The following is a 17,258-nucleotide window of genomic DNA, read 5'->3' on the forward strand; positions in this document are numbered from 1 at the left end:
TACCTGAAACCTGCTCCGTTTTCTGCCACGTTTGTGCTTGTTTATGAGCAACAGAATCAGCTCGGCTAGTTTAAGAGGAAGCGATGCACTGGGGCCGTTTGCCTGGCGGCGATAACAAGCCCGGCGGCGGGAGGAACCATCTTGGCATCGACGCCCCCAGAGCCAAATCACCGCTGGAGCTTGGTCCCGTCCTCCTAATAAAATCTGCCACCGTGTCATGGGACGAAGTATCGGTATCTAGTATTGAATTAGGACACATTTGAAGTACTTTAGGGCCCAGTCCCTCACTAAAGACGGCTGAGGAAGCTGCGTTCGTACGCTCACACGCAGCTGGAGGCCAACAGGAGGAGGCCGCTGCAGAAGTGTCTCAAGTCCCAGCCTCAGAGGAAAAACGTCACTTGTCGAGCGGGAGGGTGGAAGTAACCGCTTCCTACTTACAGCCAGGCGGAAAAGCGCCGTTTTAATCTGCAGGAATAATTAACAACAACCGAAGATATTTGTAATGTATAAATATATAAACAGGGACGAAGCTACAGGGAACTGAGAGGGACGGCTGCGGGACGTTCTGCTGCTGGTGGACGAGGCGATGAGGAGATTTGATCTCACGCTGACCAGAGCTGACGGAGTTTATTCTGCTGCTTCGTCTTCGGCTGATAAACGACAAGAAAAGAAAAGGTGGTGCAACAGCCTGTCGAAAAATCACCACTAAAACCACTCAATTCTTCTTGGCACCGCTTCAGCTCATGCGTTGTTGTCATTATGAGACAGAAGACGCTCATGTTTCTCCCGTGGAGTCACCTCTGCCGGTTTGATAAATAGTTTTTATTCTGAAGTTTGCGGGTAAAAGCGAAGGGTTTTTATGTCGTTTGACTTTTAGCAGCTTGATGAACGTGGGCCCTGGTTTGCATGTGAATACAGCGGAAGACTAAGAGAAACTTCAGAAACCCCTCTCTCGATTTGAAACCAACCGGCAGAACAGCTGCGCAACTGACGCCAAACATCTGCCGGTCAACAACACCAAAAAACCACGACCAGCATAATTAACGCCGATGTTTTTCAGCAGGTTGACGAAGAGCTCGAACTCTCTCCCCAACTGAAACGTTTACCGGGCCAAAAAAAGACGACGTCGTAGGAGTCACACCAGGTTTGTTTTTGGTTTTCTTAATGTTGCAAAAAGCAAATTTTGTGTGGACCAAACTCAAAACGCAGATCAGAGGGTTCGGGTTCAGATCTGGTGAAATGACTTGTCCTCAGATCCACTTAAAGCTCTGAGCTCCGCCGACGCATCTGACGTTGACCTGCAACGCAGACGCTGCCTCCGGAACATCATCGACGACGAAGCCGGCGCTTTATGGACCAAAAGGGCTCAAAGTAACGTTTCTATGAGTGAAGTCTGGCCAGGGGTAGGTAAGGTAACAGCGCAGCTCCGCCGGTGACGGGGGCAGAGACTTTCCCGGGTCTCAGTTTAGTGACGAGTTCGAAGCGTCACCGGAGAAAAACAAAGAAAAACTTCCGGCAAGCGTCGAGAAAAACACTCAGGTGCTAATGAGGGAAAACACGGAAACACTCAATGTTGTTGCTGCAAGAGTCCATGACCTGCTGTAGAGCAACAGGAATCAGCCTGAAAACGTCTTCACACACACACACACAGTCACACACACACACACACACACACACACACACACACACACACACAGTCACACACACACACACACGACAAAAGGCTGAATAGTGACCGGGGCATTAAACCCCTGTGTCTGGTGGCTGAGCATTACTGTGGACAAGAGCGCGCACACACGTGTGTGTGTGTGAGTGTGTGTGAGTGGGAGGGAGAGAGAGAGTGTGTGTGTGAGTGAGTGTGAGTGTGAGTGTGAGTGTGAGTGAGAGAAAGAGAGAGTGTGTGTGTGTGAGTGTGAGTGTGAGTGTGAGTGAGAGAAAGAGAGAGAGTGTGTGTGTGAGTGGGAGGGAGAGTGAGAGAGTGTGTGTGTGTGTGTGTGTGTGTGTGAGTGGGAGGGAGGGAGAGAGAGTGTGTGTGTATGTGTGTGAGTGTGAGTGAGAGAGAGAGTGTGTGAGTGGGAGGGGGAGAGAGAGAGAGACACACACACACACACACACACACACGGGGTGTTTTGGCGGTCAGAGGCCTCCCTCCATATTCATGCACCCCCCCTTTACCAGCTGCTGTAGAGTGAGTTTATTGTGACGGCCTGGGAAAGCGTGGCCTCAGCCACCTCACACACACACACACACACACGCTGACCCTGGTCACACATCCGGCCCCCGCCTCCTACGAGCGATGTCTCTCTGGAGCCAAACCGCAACAGCAAATACGCGAACGAGGAAATGTTGGGAATTCACGTATTTGACAAGTGGCGAGTTCGGCGACGTCTCAGTAAAAGGCTCAACTTCTTTGTTTTCCGCCAAAATATCTGACCTCACGGTTCAACTTCCCCCTGCAGTGACTCCAGCATCACTAAACCGGTTTACGGTTCTGTTTAGACTCTCGCAGCACCTGGTTCAGGTTCAGGGAAAATCCCGGTCCGGTTTAGGACAGAAAAACCTCACGGCGACTTCAGAAACAACCCGTTTATTTACACTGAACCAAAACCGCCGTCTTTCCCGAACCTGCGCCAAAGAGCTGTCGTTGCCTGAACCACAGACGGGACTCTGGATGCGAACCTGGTCTCTGGTGGGGGATCAGGTGGACAGGCGTGCGCTCCGTACACCCGCTGCCCGCTCCGACCGGATCCTGGAGATCCTGTGGTTTACTTTAGTCTCTGAACGCAGTGAGAACACAGTCAGACTGCTCTGAGCTTAAAGAGGTCAAAGACAATACAGGACAACCAGACAAGCTGCCGCAACCCCCAACACAAACACACAGACACACACACACACACACACACACACACACACACGCCCTCAGCCCCTCACCCCAGCCGCGAGGATAGCAGTACAGCAGCACACACTCTCAGCTGCATCGCAGGATGATAACCTCCATTCATTGGTGGTAACAATGCATATGCTTCATGTCAATTCAATGTCCAATCTGTATGTGTGTCGGGGGGGGGTCAGAGGTCATTTACCCACCAAGCCATGGCTCAGTGGAATGAAGACTCCAGTTTTTAAGGCCGATCTTTGTGCTGTGTCAGAGAAATGATTTTCAACACTCACTGATCACTTTATTAGGAACACCACGCTGACCCTGGGTGGTTCTTCCCTCAGGTCCTCGTGGCCTGGATTCCACCAGATGTTGGAGACTTTCCTGACATTGGAGCGTTATCCTGCCGGAAGCAGCCATTAGAAGATGGTGAACTGAGGCCGTAAAGGGAAGCACATGGTCAACGACAACACTCAGACAGGCTGAGAAGAAAACCTTCCCCGCACCATTACACAACCACCAGCAGCAGCCTGGACTCTGACACAAGGCAGGTCTGGTCCATGGACTCATGCTGCTGATGCTAAATTCTGACTCTACCATCTGCTGCCTCAGCAGAAACCCAGATCCATCAGACCAGGCTACGTTTCTCCAGCCTTCGACCGTCCAGTTCTGGTGCAGCCCGTGACCACTGCGGCCTCAGGTTTCTGTTCCCGGCCGCCAGGACTGGAACCTGACGCGGTCTTCTGCTGTCGGAGACCATCTGCCTCAGGGTTCCACATGTTGAGACGCCTCTCCGCTCCCCACAGTCGTGAAGCTCGGTGACCTGAGTCAGCGCGCTGCTGCCACATGGGAGGCTGACTGGATTATTAACATGTCATCTGTAATTTATTTTTATTTACTTTGTTCTTTACTTGCGTTTTCTTACTTCTTCTTCATCTGTGCTGCCGTAACACCGGGATCGATAAAGTCTCTTATTATATCAACGTGTCATAACTAATGAGTGTCATGTGGGCAGAGCGACGCCTCGGGTGTAATCACGACATTGGGTTTTTATCGCTGGTGCGTTAGCGTGAGAGCAGCGCGTCAACGCTGTATCATGAGGTGGGCTGAATTTATCTATTTCACATCAGTTTGGGTCGTTTGATCTGTAACAGTGACTCGTGACAGTGACACGTCCTGATGCCGTGTATGTGGGATTTGCTAAGTTACTAGTAACTAGTAACTAGTAACTGTAGCGGTGGAAGTGTAGCGGGGCAGAGGTACAACAACACACACTGCCTTTAGATACAGCTGAGGTCACAGATGAAGCAGAAAACCATCCGGCCCTGCGCAGCCCGGCGTCACCACACGGTGGCAGCGTTGCACCATTATCAGCTGCTTCTGTCTCCGGTCTTTGTCCTGAGGCCTTTGTCTCCCTCCAGCCCATTCCTTACGTCCGCTCTGCGTCCAGAACTCTGAGCCCGACCAGGCTTTGAATGATCACAGCTGGATCGTGGTGTCGGAGCATGTCCCCCCCCCCCACAGCTGGATCGTGGTGTCGGAGCATGTCCCCCCCCCCCCCGTGAGTCCAGTGTCTGAGGACGCAGGCTGTTGTGTGTTGTACACGGCTGTGAAGTCCTCAGAGACGGGTTTGTGAAGTGAAAGGTGAAACCCAACCCCAGCAGGACACAGACCTTGAAAACGAGTTTCTCCTCAAACGCGGTGTTTTTTATTTCATCAGCTTAAAAGAGGAAAAAATTGTTGCCTGTGCAGACGTTTGTTTCTAGTAACATCAGCGGACTCCGGACACAAACGTCCCGCAGTCAGTGGAGAAACTGAAAAGGTTCTAGGACAGGACCGTGAGCCAAAGCGGTCCTCAAAGTCCACCGTGAACCGCTTGAAGGAACACAAGCCGAAGATTTTGGAGCTGCTCCACAAAGTGTGTGACGGCCGTGACCTCTGCCCCGGTTACTGTTCTGTCTTCTTCTATATTTTAAGGTCACGACACAAAGAGCGACTTTACGGTTTTTGACGTCCGTGTGCCGCAGGGGTTGGATTTCCTCCTTTTCACCTGAGCAGAATTTGCATGAAGAATGGGACTTTGTGGAAAATCTCTCGTTACCTGGACAGAGACGTGCGTGAACAAGTGTGAGGCTTTTATACAGAAAATGTGTCCACTGGACCTCGTCAGCTCCGATTTCAGATTTCACCTACCATTAAAAAAATCAGCGCAGATTTCAAGCCATTGACTTCCAGACTATTGGAGAGTTTGCAGAACCTCAAGGGCACGAGGACACATTCAGGCAGTTCCATTTCCTTTTGACAGATTTGTCTTTGTTTTTTCAAATCTTATTTTTACCATTTCTATGTTTGTGCACATTTGCATTTCCAGCTGTTTTGACTTTTATACATTTGTCCTGTCTCAACAAAACAACAGTCGGGAATTTTGCATCGCAGGGACTTGGGGGGGAAGTGATGTACGAATAAAGTTTGATTGCTGACCTGTCCCGAACCCTCGCAGACTTTTTGGGATTGCACGTTAACAGTCTGGATTTGTGCGGGCCGACAGCGGAACTGGGTCTTTGTCTTTTCTCGGTCCTGATCTTCCTTCAAAATAAGACTCTGAGCAAATCAAACTTGTGGGGAAAAAGCCTTTTTATTAAAAGTCATATACAAAAAAGGAATATTCCATGTCAGGTTGCTATAAAAACGTCCATATGTACATCATATCATACAGATCAACACTGCCCGGTGCTAAATGACACTTTACACTCTCAGTCTAATAAATGGGTGTGAATTCGACACACACTCGCACGACTGCTTCAAAAAACACTGGATTTACAACAAACACCGACAGTACAGGTCAAAACTCGGAGACAACATCTGGAGCTTCACGTCAGTTTATAAAAAGACACCTGTGTTGTTTCATTTGGATGCATAGCTTTGAGTACAATTCTTTCAGGGCTCCTTCCTTTAATCAGGTGCCGGAGGAGAAATAAAACTCCTCTGGTGCCTGGAGAACGCATGGAAAATATCTCCTGAACGAAAAACAACAAAAAAAAGTCTCCCTGCTAAAATCCCAGGATCTTAAGGGCAAATATTCTGAATTTTGGATAAAAATATTGAAGGATAATAATTGCTGCTCTACAAATATATTCGGGGAAAGAATCGTGACCTTTCAAGCGTCTGGATTTGTTTGTCCGTGTTGCTATGTTGTCGGCCGAGGAGCGACGTACGCGCTCCTCCTCTAAGAGTCGCTTTTATCGTAGGAAGTTTATTTTGAGCTTTTGATTGTACTCCTTGCTTGCTCAGACTCCCTCCACCCCCCACTCCGTTTTCATAGGACTACATTCATCGGGCGGTGTGATGACAACGCAGGGAGACGAGAGGCGGGCTGGGGAACCACCATCAGGCGCGACGCTGGTCCGGGTCCGGCGCCAGCCACCGAACAAACCGCTCTGCCGAAACACGGCTTCACATTTCTGCTCTTTCGTTAAAAACCGGGGGCCAGCGGTTGAACGGCGGTAGAAGGAAAGCATGTGTGTCCTGCCCGGGCCAAAGGTCCACCGGCGAGGGGCTAACCGAACCTTTCTGCTCCTCGTCCTCATTGGGCCGAGCCAAAGCAAACACTGCTCGTATGGAAGTTAAGACTTTAAGAAACTATTGAGCGAGAACAAAACTAATTTTAGCAGTGGATAAATAATCATAAATAATAATATTAATAATAATAATAAAAACACTATCTGGTTCCAGCTTCTTAAAATGAGGATTTGATGAGTTCTTCCTATTATTATCTCATGAACTCGGTACCTTTGGGTTGTGGAACGTTGGTTTGACGGCATTTGAAGTTGTCACTTTGGAACCGTCACTGTCTTCTCATGGTTTCCAGGCTGAACGATTAATAGATGAATCAATAATGACAGCGGGCGACAGCTGGCGAGGACACGGTCACCACGTGTGTCAGTATCTGAGGCTGCCGGACAAACTGTGGCTCTAGACTGTAGCAGCAGACTTTTAGTCGCCGTCCTCCAAGCTGCTCGTTTTCAGTTTTGGTCGTTCTGGTCTCGTGCTAGCTCAGGTATGGTCACATGACCCTTCCGTCTTTCATTCGCCTCAGATGAAGCCGATACGAGGGACAAAGTCGCGGATGCTTCTCCTGTTCCGGTGCGATTCTACGGCAGACTGACAGGTGAGAGTTCACCCGCTCAACTCTGACCTGTGAATCCGTTCCGTTGACAATCAGAAACCGTTATGAGCTGCGACGTGTCATCAGCTTTTGTTTAGCACAACATCACAGCGCCAGACTACGTACTGCAGCGCTGCTCTTACACCTTTTACGGATGTGATTGTTCTGCTCAAATCCGGACTTCAGACTGGCTCAAGCCTGAATTTGTTTCGCGCTTCTCCGATAGTTTTATTATTTATAAATGTACATACCGCATTTGGCTGCTCTGCCATTTTGAAAACTGGCTTGCTAGCTGTCGCTGCCGTCCGACTCACATCAATGTCCAAATGTGATCTGGATTCGGTGTTTCCAGCCTCCACCTGCTGGTGGACGAGGACATCGTCAAACAGACTCTGCCTCAAGTTCTATATCTGACGGCAGCTCCGCCCGGATCTGACTCGAAGAATATTGTTGTCTGGACACTCAGTGCCGAGCGTAACACAACGAGCCGCTTCCTCTGAACAACTCGTAAAACAAAAATAAAAACAAACAAACAGTTCACATCCAACTGCAAGTGGAAAGGAGCTTCTGGGAGGTTTCTACAAGGGAGTAGAAAAATAATCTCTCATCTGCAAACATCCTATCAAAGCTTATTTTACATGTTGGAAACTCTGAGTGGTAGCAGGGGTTTCACCTGGTGAGCTCACGCGGCTCATTTCTCAACGTTTGTTGTCTTTTTACCGGCAAATAGATTCTTCTCCGAATCATCCGTGTGTGCAACAGGCAGGTAGAAAAGACAAACCAAAAGCCGGTTACTGAGTCTGTCGAAGGTCCGGTTCATCTGTGGAAACGCAGACGGCAACAGAGTGAATAGATGTTTCTTGAGAGAATAAAAGTGCAAAGGAAAGTTTGTCCTTGGGGGGACTCTCTTTGTAGGTTTTGGTTCGTGTGGTAGGGTCAAAATGAAAAGTGTTGGGGCGGACGTGAAAAGATTAAAATGCCCGTAAAGAAGAACGTTGAGTTCAGACTCACATCACGGCCTCAGTGTCGTTGTATTTCCTCAACACACAGCTCCAGTCACCCACAAACTACCGAAGAATGAGATAAATCCAGCACATTGAACCGCTGCAAACGAAGAAGTAGAAGCAAAATAAATCAAGTTTTATCACATATTCAGCGGCTACGACAACAAGCTCTCTGTGCTTTGTTATTTCAACCTCCTGAACCACAGCTCGGACCTCCAACGTCTCCATCACGCACCCAGTTTTCTACATGAAGAAACATCAGGATCGCAAAATGACCCTCCAGGCCTCGTCGATTTACTGCCGCCACAAGGGAACGGAGCTGCTGCACTCACGTCGCATCGGATTCACCGAAACGCAAGGCGGCTCAGACGGGTTTCGCAGATAAGGACGGGATCGCTCTTGGTTCCACTTGTGTTTCGAGGTCATTCTGACGTTGTTTTATTGTTACAGACAAACAGGGAGACCATCTACTCACAGATTCAAAGTCCCTGATTAAACTCCCAGCGGCCGGAGCCCAAAGGAGTAGACGTAAAAATCAGTTAGTTGAATGGAAGAAAAATCGTGTGTCATGTGAAAACTAACTCATCTCTTTAAGACAAAACAAGACTTTTTAAGACTTGACCTTGGACTATGAAAATTGTTTTTAAAACATCCCAAAAAACCCCACAATTTCCCATTCTTCATTAATTTCTGATGTTCTAGAGACATTTGGGAAAATAACTGGCGATGTGACAGAAACTGAAAACAACTGTTTGTTAACCTGGTGTGTTTACACCAGCGAAAACAGCAAACTGGTTCACATCCCAACTGGATGAGAGGCTCTTTCAACCAGTGAATACACGAGGATTTAGAGGTAAGAGAGGCTTGAAAACTTAACTTCGAGTGTGGACCGGTTTGTTTCTCCGTCGAGTTACCTACGTTTCCATGGGAAATGGGACGACGTTTTCGTGCACTGTGCTAACCTGGTTACTGTAAATCTACGTGTACATGCAGCAGCAGCTCAGCAGTTAGATTTCTCCCCTTATTTTAGAGACGTTGCTTGTTCCTTTAAAGTGTATTTCAGCCAAACAAGACACTTCTCTGTCTTTTTTTTTAATGTCTGTAGTTAGAGCTTAGTTTTTCTGTGCAGCCCAAATGTGTCGGATTTTTACAAGTAGTCAAAATTCCAGCTGTGGAGACTAAAACTAATGTAGATGAGTAGAGGCTGCTTATTATTTCCATTTCAGTTGGACTTTTACTTATTTTGAATACAAGGATTCATCTCTGCGTGTGGCCACATGTGAAAAGCTGATTAGAAACCCGGTTACGTGTCTGCGGGACCAAGAACTCAGCGTTCTCCAGGAGAAATCAGAAATCAGATTATTGTGGACTAGAGTTGACATTAGGGAACATTAGTGTGTCTAAGCTTCACAACACCGTGTCCAGAGGAACCTATTAGGGGGCCCCGGGTCAGGTTCCCATGGACACCCCCACTATGCGCGCCCCCCACCGCCTGCACATTGTGTGTGTACCCCGCCACCTCCGGGATCCCATCATGGGCTCACAGAGAGTCCATGCCGGACCATCGTCTGCTGTGGTCTCCTCTCTGTTTGCTCCTCACATCTGAATGGTCCAGGATCCCAGACTGGCTGGTTGGTCTGGCCTCTATCAGAGCCAGCAGCCGACCTCGACCTGAGGATTGTCAGGTGGTGCTTGGTGCAGCCAATCAGATTTCAAGGCCCTCTGTGTCCCTGCTCACGTGGTTTCAGTTATTGTGGCCGACTGGACCCGTTGTCAGGGCTGTGTGGGCGTGTACCCGCCAAGCTTGATTGACATCTCTCTGACTCAGTCATGTTAGCTCTGTTACACCAGTGGGCGGGGCCTGACCAGAATCTCATTAAAAATGACTCCACTTTTTGACTGATACTAAACCAGTCAATGCATTTTAGTTTCTAACTTGGACGATGTCCCGTCATGGCCTCTTTCTACTAAAACTTTCTTGCTGGCAGCTGCCTCTGCTGGATCACTCCAACGAGAACCAATAGTCCACGACCTCTGTTTTTAGCTTTTAAATGCTTCCCAGTGCCTCCGCATTTCTAATTCATTCACTGTGTTTATCTTGTCCTGACGTGAACTGTAATCTGAGGTTTAATCAGCCAAAACAACTGAATATATCTGTGTTTGGACCAATCTGGGGCCTTTAAGAACGGCATTTGCCAAATGCTACAAATGGTGGAGGTTTACAGCAGACACATCACTGCAAACCCATTAACGTCAACAGCGAAGGGGAATAAAATATGATCCTATTTTTATATAAGTCCGGGGTAGATTTTAAAGTTACTCAGTCACTGTGTGCTGGTTGGTTTGTGGCCATTTTTGGTGATTTCATTAGCTACTAATTTGTTTAGGCTTGCTCACTGCTGAAGCACGATACCTACTGAGACGACGAGGGCCTCAACATGTGTCGTCACCAAACTAAACGCATACCGGGCGTCGGCGGGGGACGGATCTGGCCCTGACAACAGAGCCGGATACTGATCTAGTCCGTCAGCTTTCAGGTGAATCACGGTAACGCGATCATTTCATGTCTTAAAACCAAATGCCGTGTCCAAAAGAAGGATTCTGAGCTGACTACGAGAAAAGACAAAAAAGAAAACTACTTTTGTGATTTGTTTTTGTTTGAGTATCGTCTGATTCAGTGCCCAACAGTGGAACACAGGTCGGTGCAGTGAGCATCATTTTGCATATATATCATAAAAATATTCCTTTGAACATTGTTAATATTGATCTGAACCTTATCATCGAGCGCTACGAGAGATCAGCTGCCTTGCCTTATCTCAGATTTGACGTGAATGCAGCGCAGGCCCCCCCCCCCCCAACCCTCCGTCTGCTTTAAACGTGTGTGTAGGTGGGTTGGGTTCTGTTGAGCCCCCTAGTGGTGATGAGGCAGGTGGTCCTGACTGTGGCTCCTCTGTATGTAGGCTATTGCGTCCTTGTATGACAGGGCCAGCTGGGGCCGGTCATACATCTCGCTCAGAGCCTGGAACTTGGGCCCCCACCACGACAGCCTGTCGTAAACGAACCCCCCGTCGTCGCCTTCCTCTTCCTCCTCGTCGCCCCGAGCGGCGGCGGCGTTTCTACGTGACGCGGCTGACCCCAGCGAGCTGAGGCTTCCCGCCAACGACCCGGAGCCCTCCACACACCAGACGTGGTAGGCATCTGGCGGGAACGCCTGGCTGTCGTTGTCGGCCTCCCAGATGATCCGCGCCACGTAGCTCTTGAAGTCCACGTGGGAGCACGAGCCCGGTGGAGCAGCGTCAACGTAACTGCCCGGGTCACTCGTCTCCGTGTCTCTGCCTACGTGAGCGGTATAGTTGGCGTAGGTTGCATCACTGGTGTAGTTGGCGGTGGCGTGCTGATGCTGGTGGTGATGGTGAAGTGGGATGCTGAGGTAGGGGGCACCTGAGCTGCAGGAGGAGCTGGACGGGTGAACCTCCTCTTGGGAGCCAGGTGAGGACTTGATGAGCGGGGCCGTGGTGCAGGACGAAGACTGGGACAGACTGGAGCACAGCGGCCGCTTCAACTCTGTGATGTCATATCCGTTCTGGAGGAAAAGACGGAAAAGGACACACACAGTGGCATTCAGCCATTAGCGGCTTCTCGTCGACAGGTTGGAGGGTGAAGACTGATTCTGAACTGGGTATCAGTTCCTCAAGGTGAAGTCTGGACATACGCCACTTCTGTCTCCATCGCTGGGTTATGTACGCTTAGTGGCCACTTTATTAGGAACGCCTGAACAATGTGTTACCTCAATGCAACAGTTCAGCCATAGATTCTACCTTTACGAAGCTCACAACGTTCACTTTTGTTGAGGTTGTTGGAAGTTGTAAATTAATGTATATGTTTATTACTGAGGTGAACTTATGTCCACACTGTGATTATACCCTGCACATTTTGTCTTACCTTTTGCACATTTGCACTTTTTTCTTTTCACTTACCGTGTTTTTATTATTATCACTATTTTATAGTAGTTAATCCTTTTTTGTTTTACTTATTTGCTGATTGTTGAGAAACGGTAACAAAAAGAATTTCCCTGTGGGGATCAGTAAAGTTTTTCTGATTCTGATTCTGATTCGTCGTCAAAGGTGGTGTTGCACTGGACTACGTGATACTGAGAGGTGTTTCTAATTTGTCGTCCTCTCTGTTACATACATGAATATAAAGCGGTCCCGTACAACACTATCACTGACTGGGGGAACACATGAAGGTAGACTCTCTCTGTTTTATTGGACTGCGTTAGCTCCAACAGGTGTCTCTGATAAGGGGGACGCTGCCTGTATTTTTGAGCTCAAATGTAGAGTGTTTACACTATTGTGGACTAGAGTTGACATTAGGGAACATTGGTGTGTCTAAGCTTCACAACACCGTGTCCAGAGGAACCTATTAGGGGGCCCCGGGTCAGGTTCCCATGGACACCCCCACTATGCGCGCCCCCCACCGCCTGCACATTGTGTGTGTACCCCACCGCCTCCGGGATCCCATCATGGGCTCACAGAGAGTCTATGCCGGAACATCACTACGTGACCGTTTCACTTACTTTGTGGTAATTTGATTAAATGAAACTTTATTTAGAGCGTAGGCACCATATAAACTGAAGTAAGGTCATAATGCAGGACACATCGTAGTAAGTTAATATTATACAATCATTTCCTGCAGGAAGGAACGGCGCTGGCTTGTCAGGCTATGACCCTGTTTCCCCCCGGAAGCCACAGAAGTTCGTCTCAGGTTAAATTCCAACAGATCATCACAGTAGTTTCTGCTGCGACAGTGTATCTCTATCCAGCTATTTTTGTGCAGACTGTGGCGGATGGACAATGCCCTTCAGTACGCACCTCACATACACTCAGCTCAAGGTTCCCTTATTCCAGTGCACAGCAAAACTCCCAGTTGGAAATACTGTCCCCTAAAAGCAGAGGCGTTGACCTATGTCCAAGTCGAAGTCGAAGGACACAAGTAGGAGACTGCTGGATCAACTCGCCCTCTGCTCATCAATAAAATGTTCTAGTTTCAAGCTTTTCACACTGTTCAGAGTCCTTGTTCAAAGTAAGGTGCTTCATTAAAAAGTAGAACATGGTACCCATTTTGTGTGTGTGTGTGTGTGTGTGTACCTGGTCCTGCTCCCCCCCTCCCTCCTCGTTGTAGTTGAGGATGTTTTCTCGGATGTCCTCCCAGCTCTCGTGTTCAGCAGGGATGTGGTAAACTCCTCGCTTCCTGAACTTGTTACGGCTGCCTTTCTGGTTCCACACCGTCACCGCCACCAGCACCGCCACACACACACACACACACACACACACACACACACACATAAAGGGAGGAGGACCGTATAAATATGCATCACCGCGTGAATGTGATTCTGCGCCACTGGGACAGATTTCATTTCCTTCCTGTACATGTGTAGTAGCGGCTCATTAAAGCTGCTCTGTGGAGCCATACGGCCTAAATAAATCAGTGCAATGCTCATTTAGAAACAATAGTATAATTACTACAAACAGGTGAAATACAGTTGAGTCCATTAGAGGCAGGAAAACCTGCTTCCAAATTCAGCTCCAACATGTTTGTCATCTTAAGGGGAAAACAGGGAGAGAGGGCTGATGGGAAATGAAGTCTCAATGTGGTAGGACTTACAACGCCATTGACTGGGAGCAGAGGTGGCCAACTGTCATTACGAATTCATTAGATGCTCTGATGTCCTAGAGCCGGCACATGTGACAGCTGATGGTTTTGTAACCTTGACGTAACTGGAATCGCTCCACGTCACCGCTGTAGGTTCCTGATCGATGCTAATGGAAAACCTATTGATCGCTGCGGCACACTGTTGCACAAGCTGCTCTTTTAACATCGTAATATTTAGTCTTGAGTTCAGGCCCAAGTGGATCTAAGTGAAAAGAGTTGAGTTGATGTTTATAAGCTCACACTCGGCCAAATTCATTAAACCTTAGTTTCATTCAGACTATTTTATAATAACGTCCATATTATATTAATTAAACTTCAATTTGTTTGACCTGTTTTTTCTCTTTAAATTGACGTGATAAATAACCCTCTTGTCCCTTACCAAAGAAGACGAGTAGACACATGCTGATGGCCAGGATGGAGCTGGGACTGAGGGCGGCCAACCGGTGACCTTTGACCTGCCCCAGCTCGCACCGCTGACCCCTGAACCCCTCCTGGCACCGGCACCGGTAGCTGTCGGGTGACAGCGCCTGGCACGTGCCGCCGTTACGGCAGGAAGACGGCCCACAGGGAGACGGCATGCAACGCTGCTGACCGGACGCATCTGTCACAGTCACCTGACTGCCAGGACACCTGGGAGGCGACACAGAGGGACGGAGGACAAGAAGAGTCAATGAAATCAGAATAAAATTAGAATTTTTTGCAAGAGAAAACCAGCAGAGGGTGTGTTGGGATATGTATATGCGCAGTTTGTGCGTGTCTTTTACCTGCACTGGTGTTTCCTCCACAGGTCGACGCAGCGCAGCGGGCTGCGGCAGGGTTGGCCGCTGCAGGCGTCGCTGGAGCACCCTGAGGTGACGCCCCGCCTCTCCAGCACCGTCACCAAGTCCCGGCTCTGCCCGTCCAGAGGGAGGACCTGACCGTTGAAGCGAACGTCCCGCAGACAGCCTAGAGAAGAGAAGCCGAGTCTGAGATACTGCGACGGACAGATGAATGGATAAATAAACTGGGACTGATCCATGATCCTGGATCGATCATAACATCTGAGGTTTAAACTGAGAGACAGCAGACAAGGAGATGCCAAACCCATTAAGTCCGAAAAGGTAGATACCAGATAAAACTGTATATATCCAACCAAACCCAGTAGAGAGTCTCATTTCAGAATGAGAGATCAGGACACCAAAAGGTGGATTTTGGGATACAGAACACAATAAAGTTTGTATCCTACAAACTCAGGCAAAAAAAGGAGGAGTCTTTGAAATGGACCATTTGGAACTGGCCTTTTTGACCAGTTCAAGACTGGAGTAGTCAATGCCATACCAAGAATGGATCTGAATTGTTAAAAAATATCCGTATTTATCATTTCCAAACAAGTTTTCCTTGGCAGTTTTTCCCAGTCCTACAGAAATACAACTGAAACTACGCTGGGTATTTTCACTGGGTGTGAACAGTATAAAAACTGTGGGTTTTATTTTTGTTATACCAAATATTTAAAGAATTTCACCAGCTCTCATCATGACTGTCACTGGGTCAGTTCACTCAATTCAAAATTTCCTTATAAAAGAATGGCTCTTAGAGACCAGCAGAATCCAGATCAGATCCAGATCTCACCCTGAAAGTCCGCCTTGTCCCCAGTGTTCGGCCCATTGCCGACCATCACACTGGCCGGGTGAACCACGATCTCCTTCCGGTTCCCCAGCCGGGCCTGGACCTCCCGTGACCCTCCGCCCTGCTCCAGCCGCAGGGTGAACATGTTGTCATGGCGACTGAGGCTGACCAAGACCCACTGCCCGATGTCCACTCGCTGGCCAGTGAGCCGCAGGGCGTGAACGCCGTCACCGAGGTTCGCACGAACAGAGAGGTGACCCTCCATGATCTGAGAGGGAACAAGATATCAACATACTACCACACTAGACGTTCCCGAGGACACCGATTGATGGGCTGAGGGGGGGACTGACCTCCAGCACGATGTACTCATTGGCCTCCCGGGACGTCACGGAGAGCAGGGTGCCCCCGGTGGCTCTGGTTCGGAGGAGCATCTGCACGTTTGTGCGTCGAGAGCTGCCACCTCCTCTGAGCTGATAACGCACAGCGCTGCCTGAGTCGAAGGAGAACTCTGGGACAGCTGAGGGGGGAGGAGGAGATCCGTAAAAGCACGTTTGAACTGTTTAACACACGTGAAGACAAACTTTTGTGTGCTGAGCTTGAATTATCCAGCTGCTCCACATCTGGAAGTCCGTCCACTTTACAGACAGTTCACTAGGCTGCGTTTTTTTCATGCAGTGCTAATGTCAGTCTGGACTACAGCAGTCAAATATCCAACTATTCTTGGGTTAAATATAATGGCCGTGACACTGAGCGCTAGGCCGCCAGAGTCTCTGTGATTGGTTCGTACTCTCAGTGTGAAAGTGGGACAGACTGCTCACAGCAAACTGGTGCCCTAAAGGAAAGTTCAAGAATTTCAAGTCTCTAATTCTAGTTTTATGATCTCAAAACAGAAAATTTGTCAAGATTTCACGGCAAAGCTGCATTGAAAAAGGAGAAGACACACACACACACACACGCTCATAGTCTCTCACCCCTGTCACACTTGTGTCCGGCGTATCCCGGGTGGCACTCGCAGCTGAAGGAGCCCCAGTCGGCGAGGCAGGAGGCGTGAACGCCGCAGGAGGGACTGGCTGCCGTCACACACACCCCGTCTGTGAGCCTGCACCCTGGGGTGCTGTCCACACTTTCGCCTGGAGACGCCAGGTCGTACACCTGAGGGACGGAGGGAGGCAGGTTGTGACCAAGGTGATTATCTTGCTTTATCTTCAATCATTTAGCAAGATCATTTTTCTGTTCCTCCCTTTTTAATTTTTTTTCCATTATCATCAGTGCAAATCGCTTTCTGCACAACCTTTATAAAAGAGTCAGTTGACAGTTGACGTAAAATCCCTGCTGCGGTTCGGGCTGCTTTCATAGCCAGAGTTTTTTTTAATTCTGCAGTTTCCCTCTTTTGAAGCTGAAACGCAGGAAGATTGAATTTGTCATACACTAAATTTCTAAACATGCCCATTGTTTGCAGTTGGCAGCCGTGCAGTGGTTGAATTTGTTGTGTGTCAAACCACCTTAACGCATGAACTCCAAAATGTGTTTTGAATTTCTGAAGGAATCAAGAGACCAGCTCTGATTACCGAGACGAGAGAAGCACGTTATGGTGGATTAGGTTTCTCTTTCTTTTAATGTTTTGAAAGCAGTTTTCCTTCTTTCTAAAAGTTTGGCCATATGAAATCTCCTGAAATGGAAGGGGGTGATGTTCATGCCAGAGGAAAGATCAGAGGCTCATTAAACATGATGCTTCACTGTGATTCATCCAGATGGACGTTGCCGTCCTTACAGCAAACTGTTGTTAGGCAAAGAGGTAGTCAAATGAAACGTTGTAGTACTGTATTAGTAAGGGGTGGATCCGATCTATTCTTAGGTGTTTTCGTGAAGCTTCAGCCCTGGTCTTGGTACCTGA

General features: G+C 48.6%; 1 protein-coding gene across 1 annotated transcript in view; it reads right to left on the reverse strand.

The window, feature by feature from the left end:
* Positions 1–10,958: 10,958 nt before the first annotated feature.
* The window catches only part of si:dkey-22o22.2 (neural-cadherin), a 132,471-nt gene continuing 126,171 nt past the window's right edge, over positions 10,959–17,258 (reverse strand). Inside the window, exons 28-34 of the mRNA XM_040116799.1 lie at positions 16,336–16,516; positions 15,715–15,881; positions 15,368–15,632; positions 14,524–14,704; positions 14,144–14,389; positions 13,195–13,357; positions 10,959–11,630 (exon numbers count right to left, since the gene is read on the reverse strand). Coding sequence (XP_039972733.1) covers positions 10,959–11,630; positions 13,195–13,357; positions 14,144–14,389; positions 14,524–14,704; positions 15,368–15,632; positions 15,715–15,881; positions 16,336–16,516 — 1,875 coding nt within the window. The remainder of the gene's footprint in view (positions 11,631–13,194; positions 13,358–14,143; positions 14,390–14,523; positions 14,705–15,367; positions 15,633–15,714; positions 15,882–16,335; positions 16,517–17,258) is intronic.

This window comes from Xiphias gladius, chromosome 22, assembly GCF_016859285.1.
Source record: "Xiphias gladius isolate SHS-SW01 ecotype Sanya breed wild chromosome 22, ASM1685928v1, whole genome shotgun sequence".
NCBI lineage: Eukaryota > Metazoa > Chordata > Actinopteri > Istiophoriformes > Xiphiidae > Xiphias > Xiphias gladius.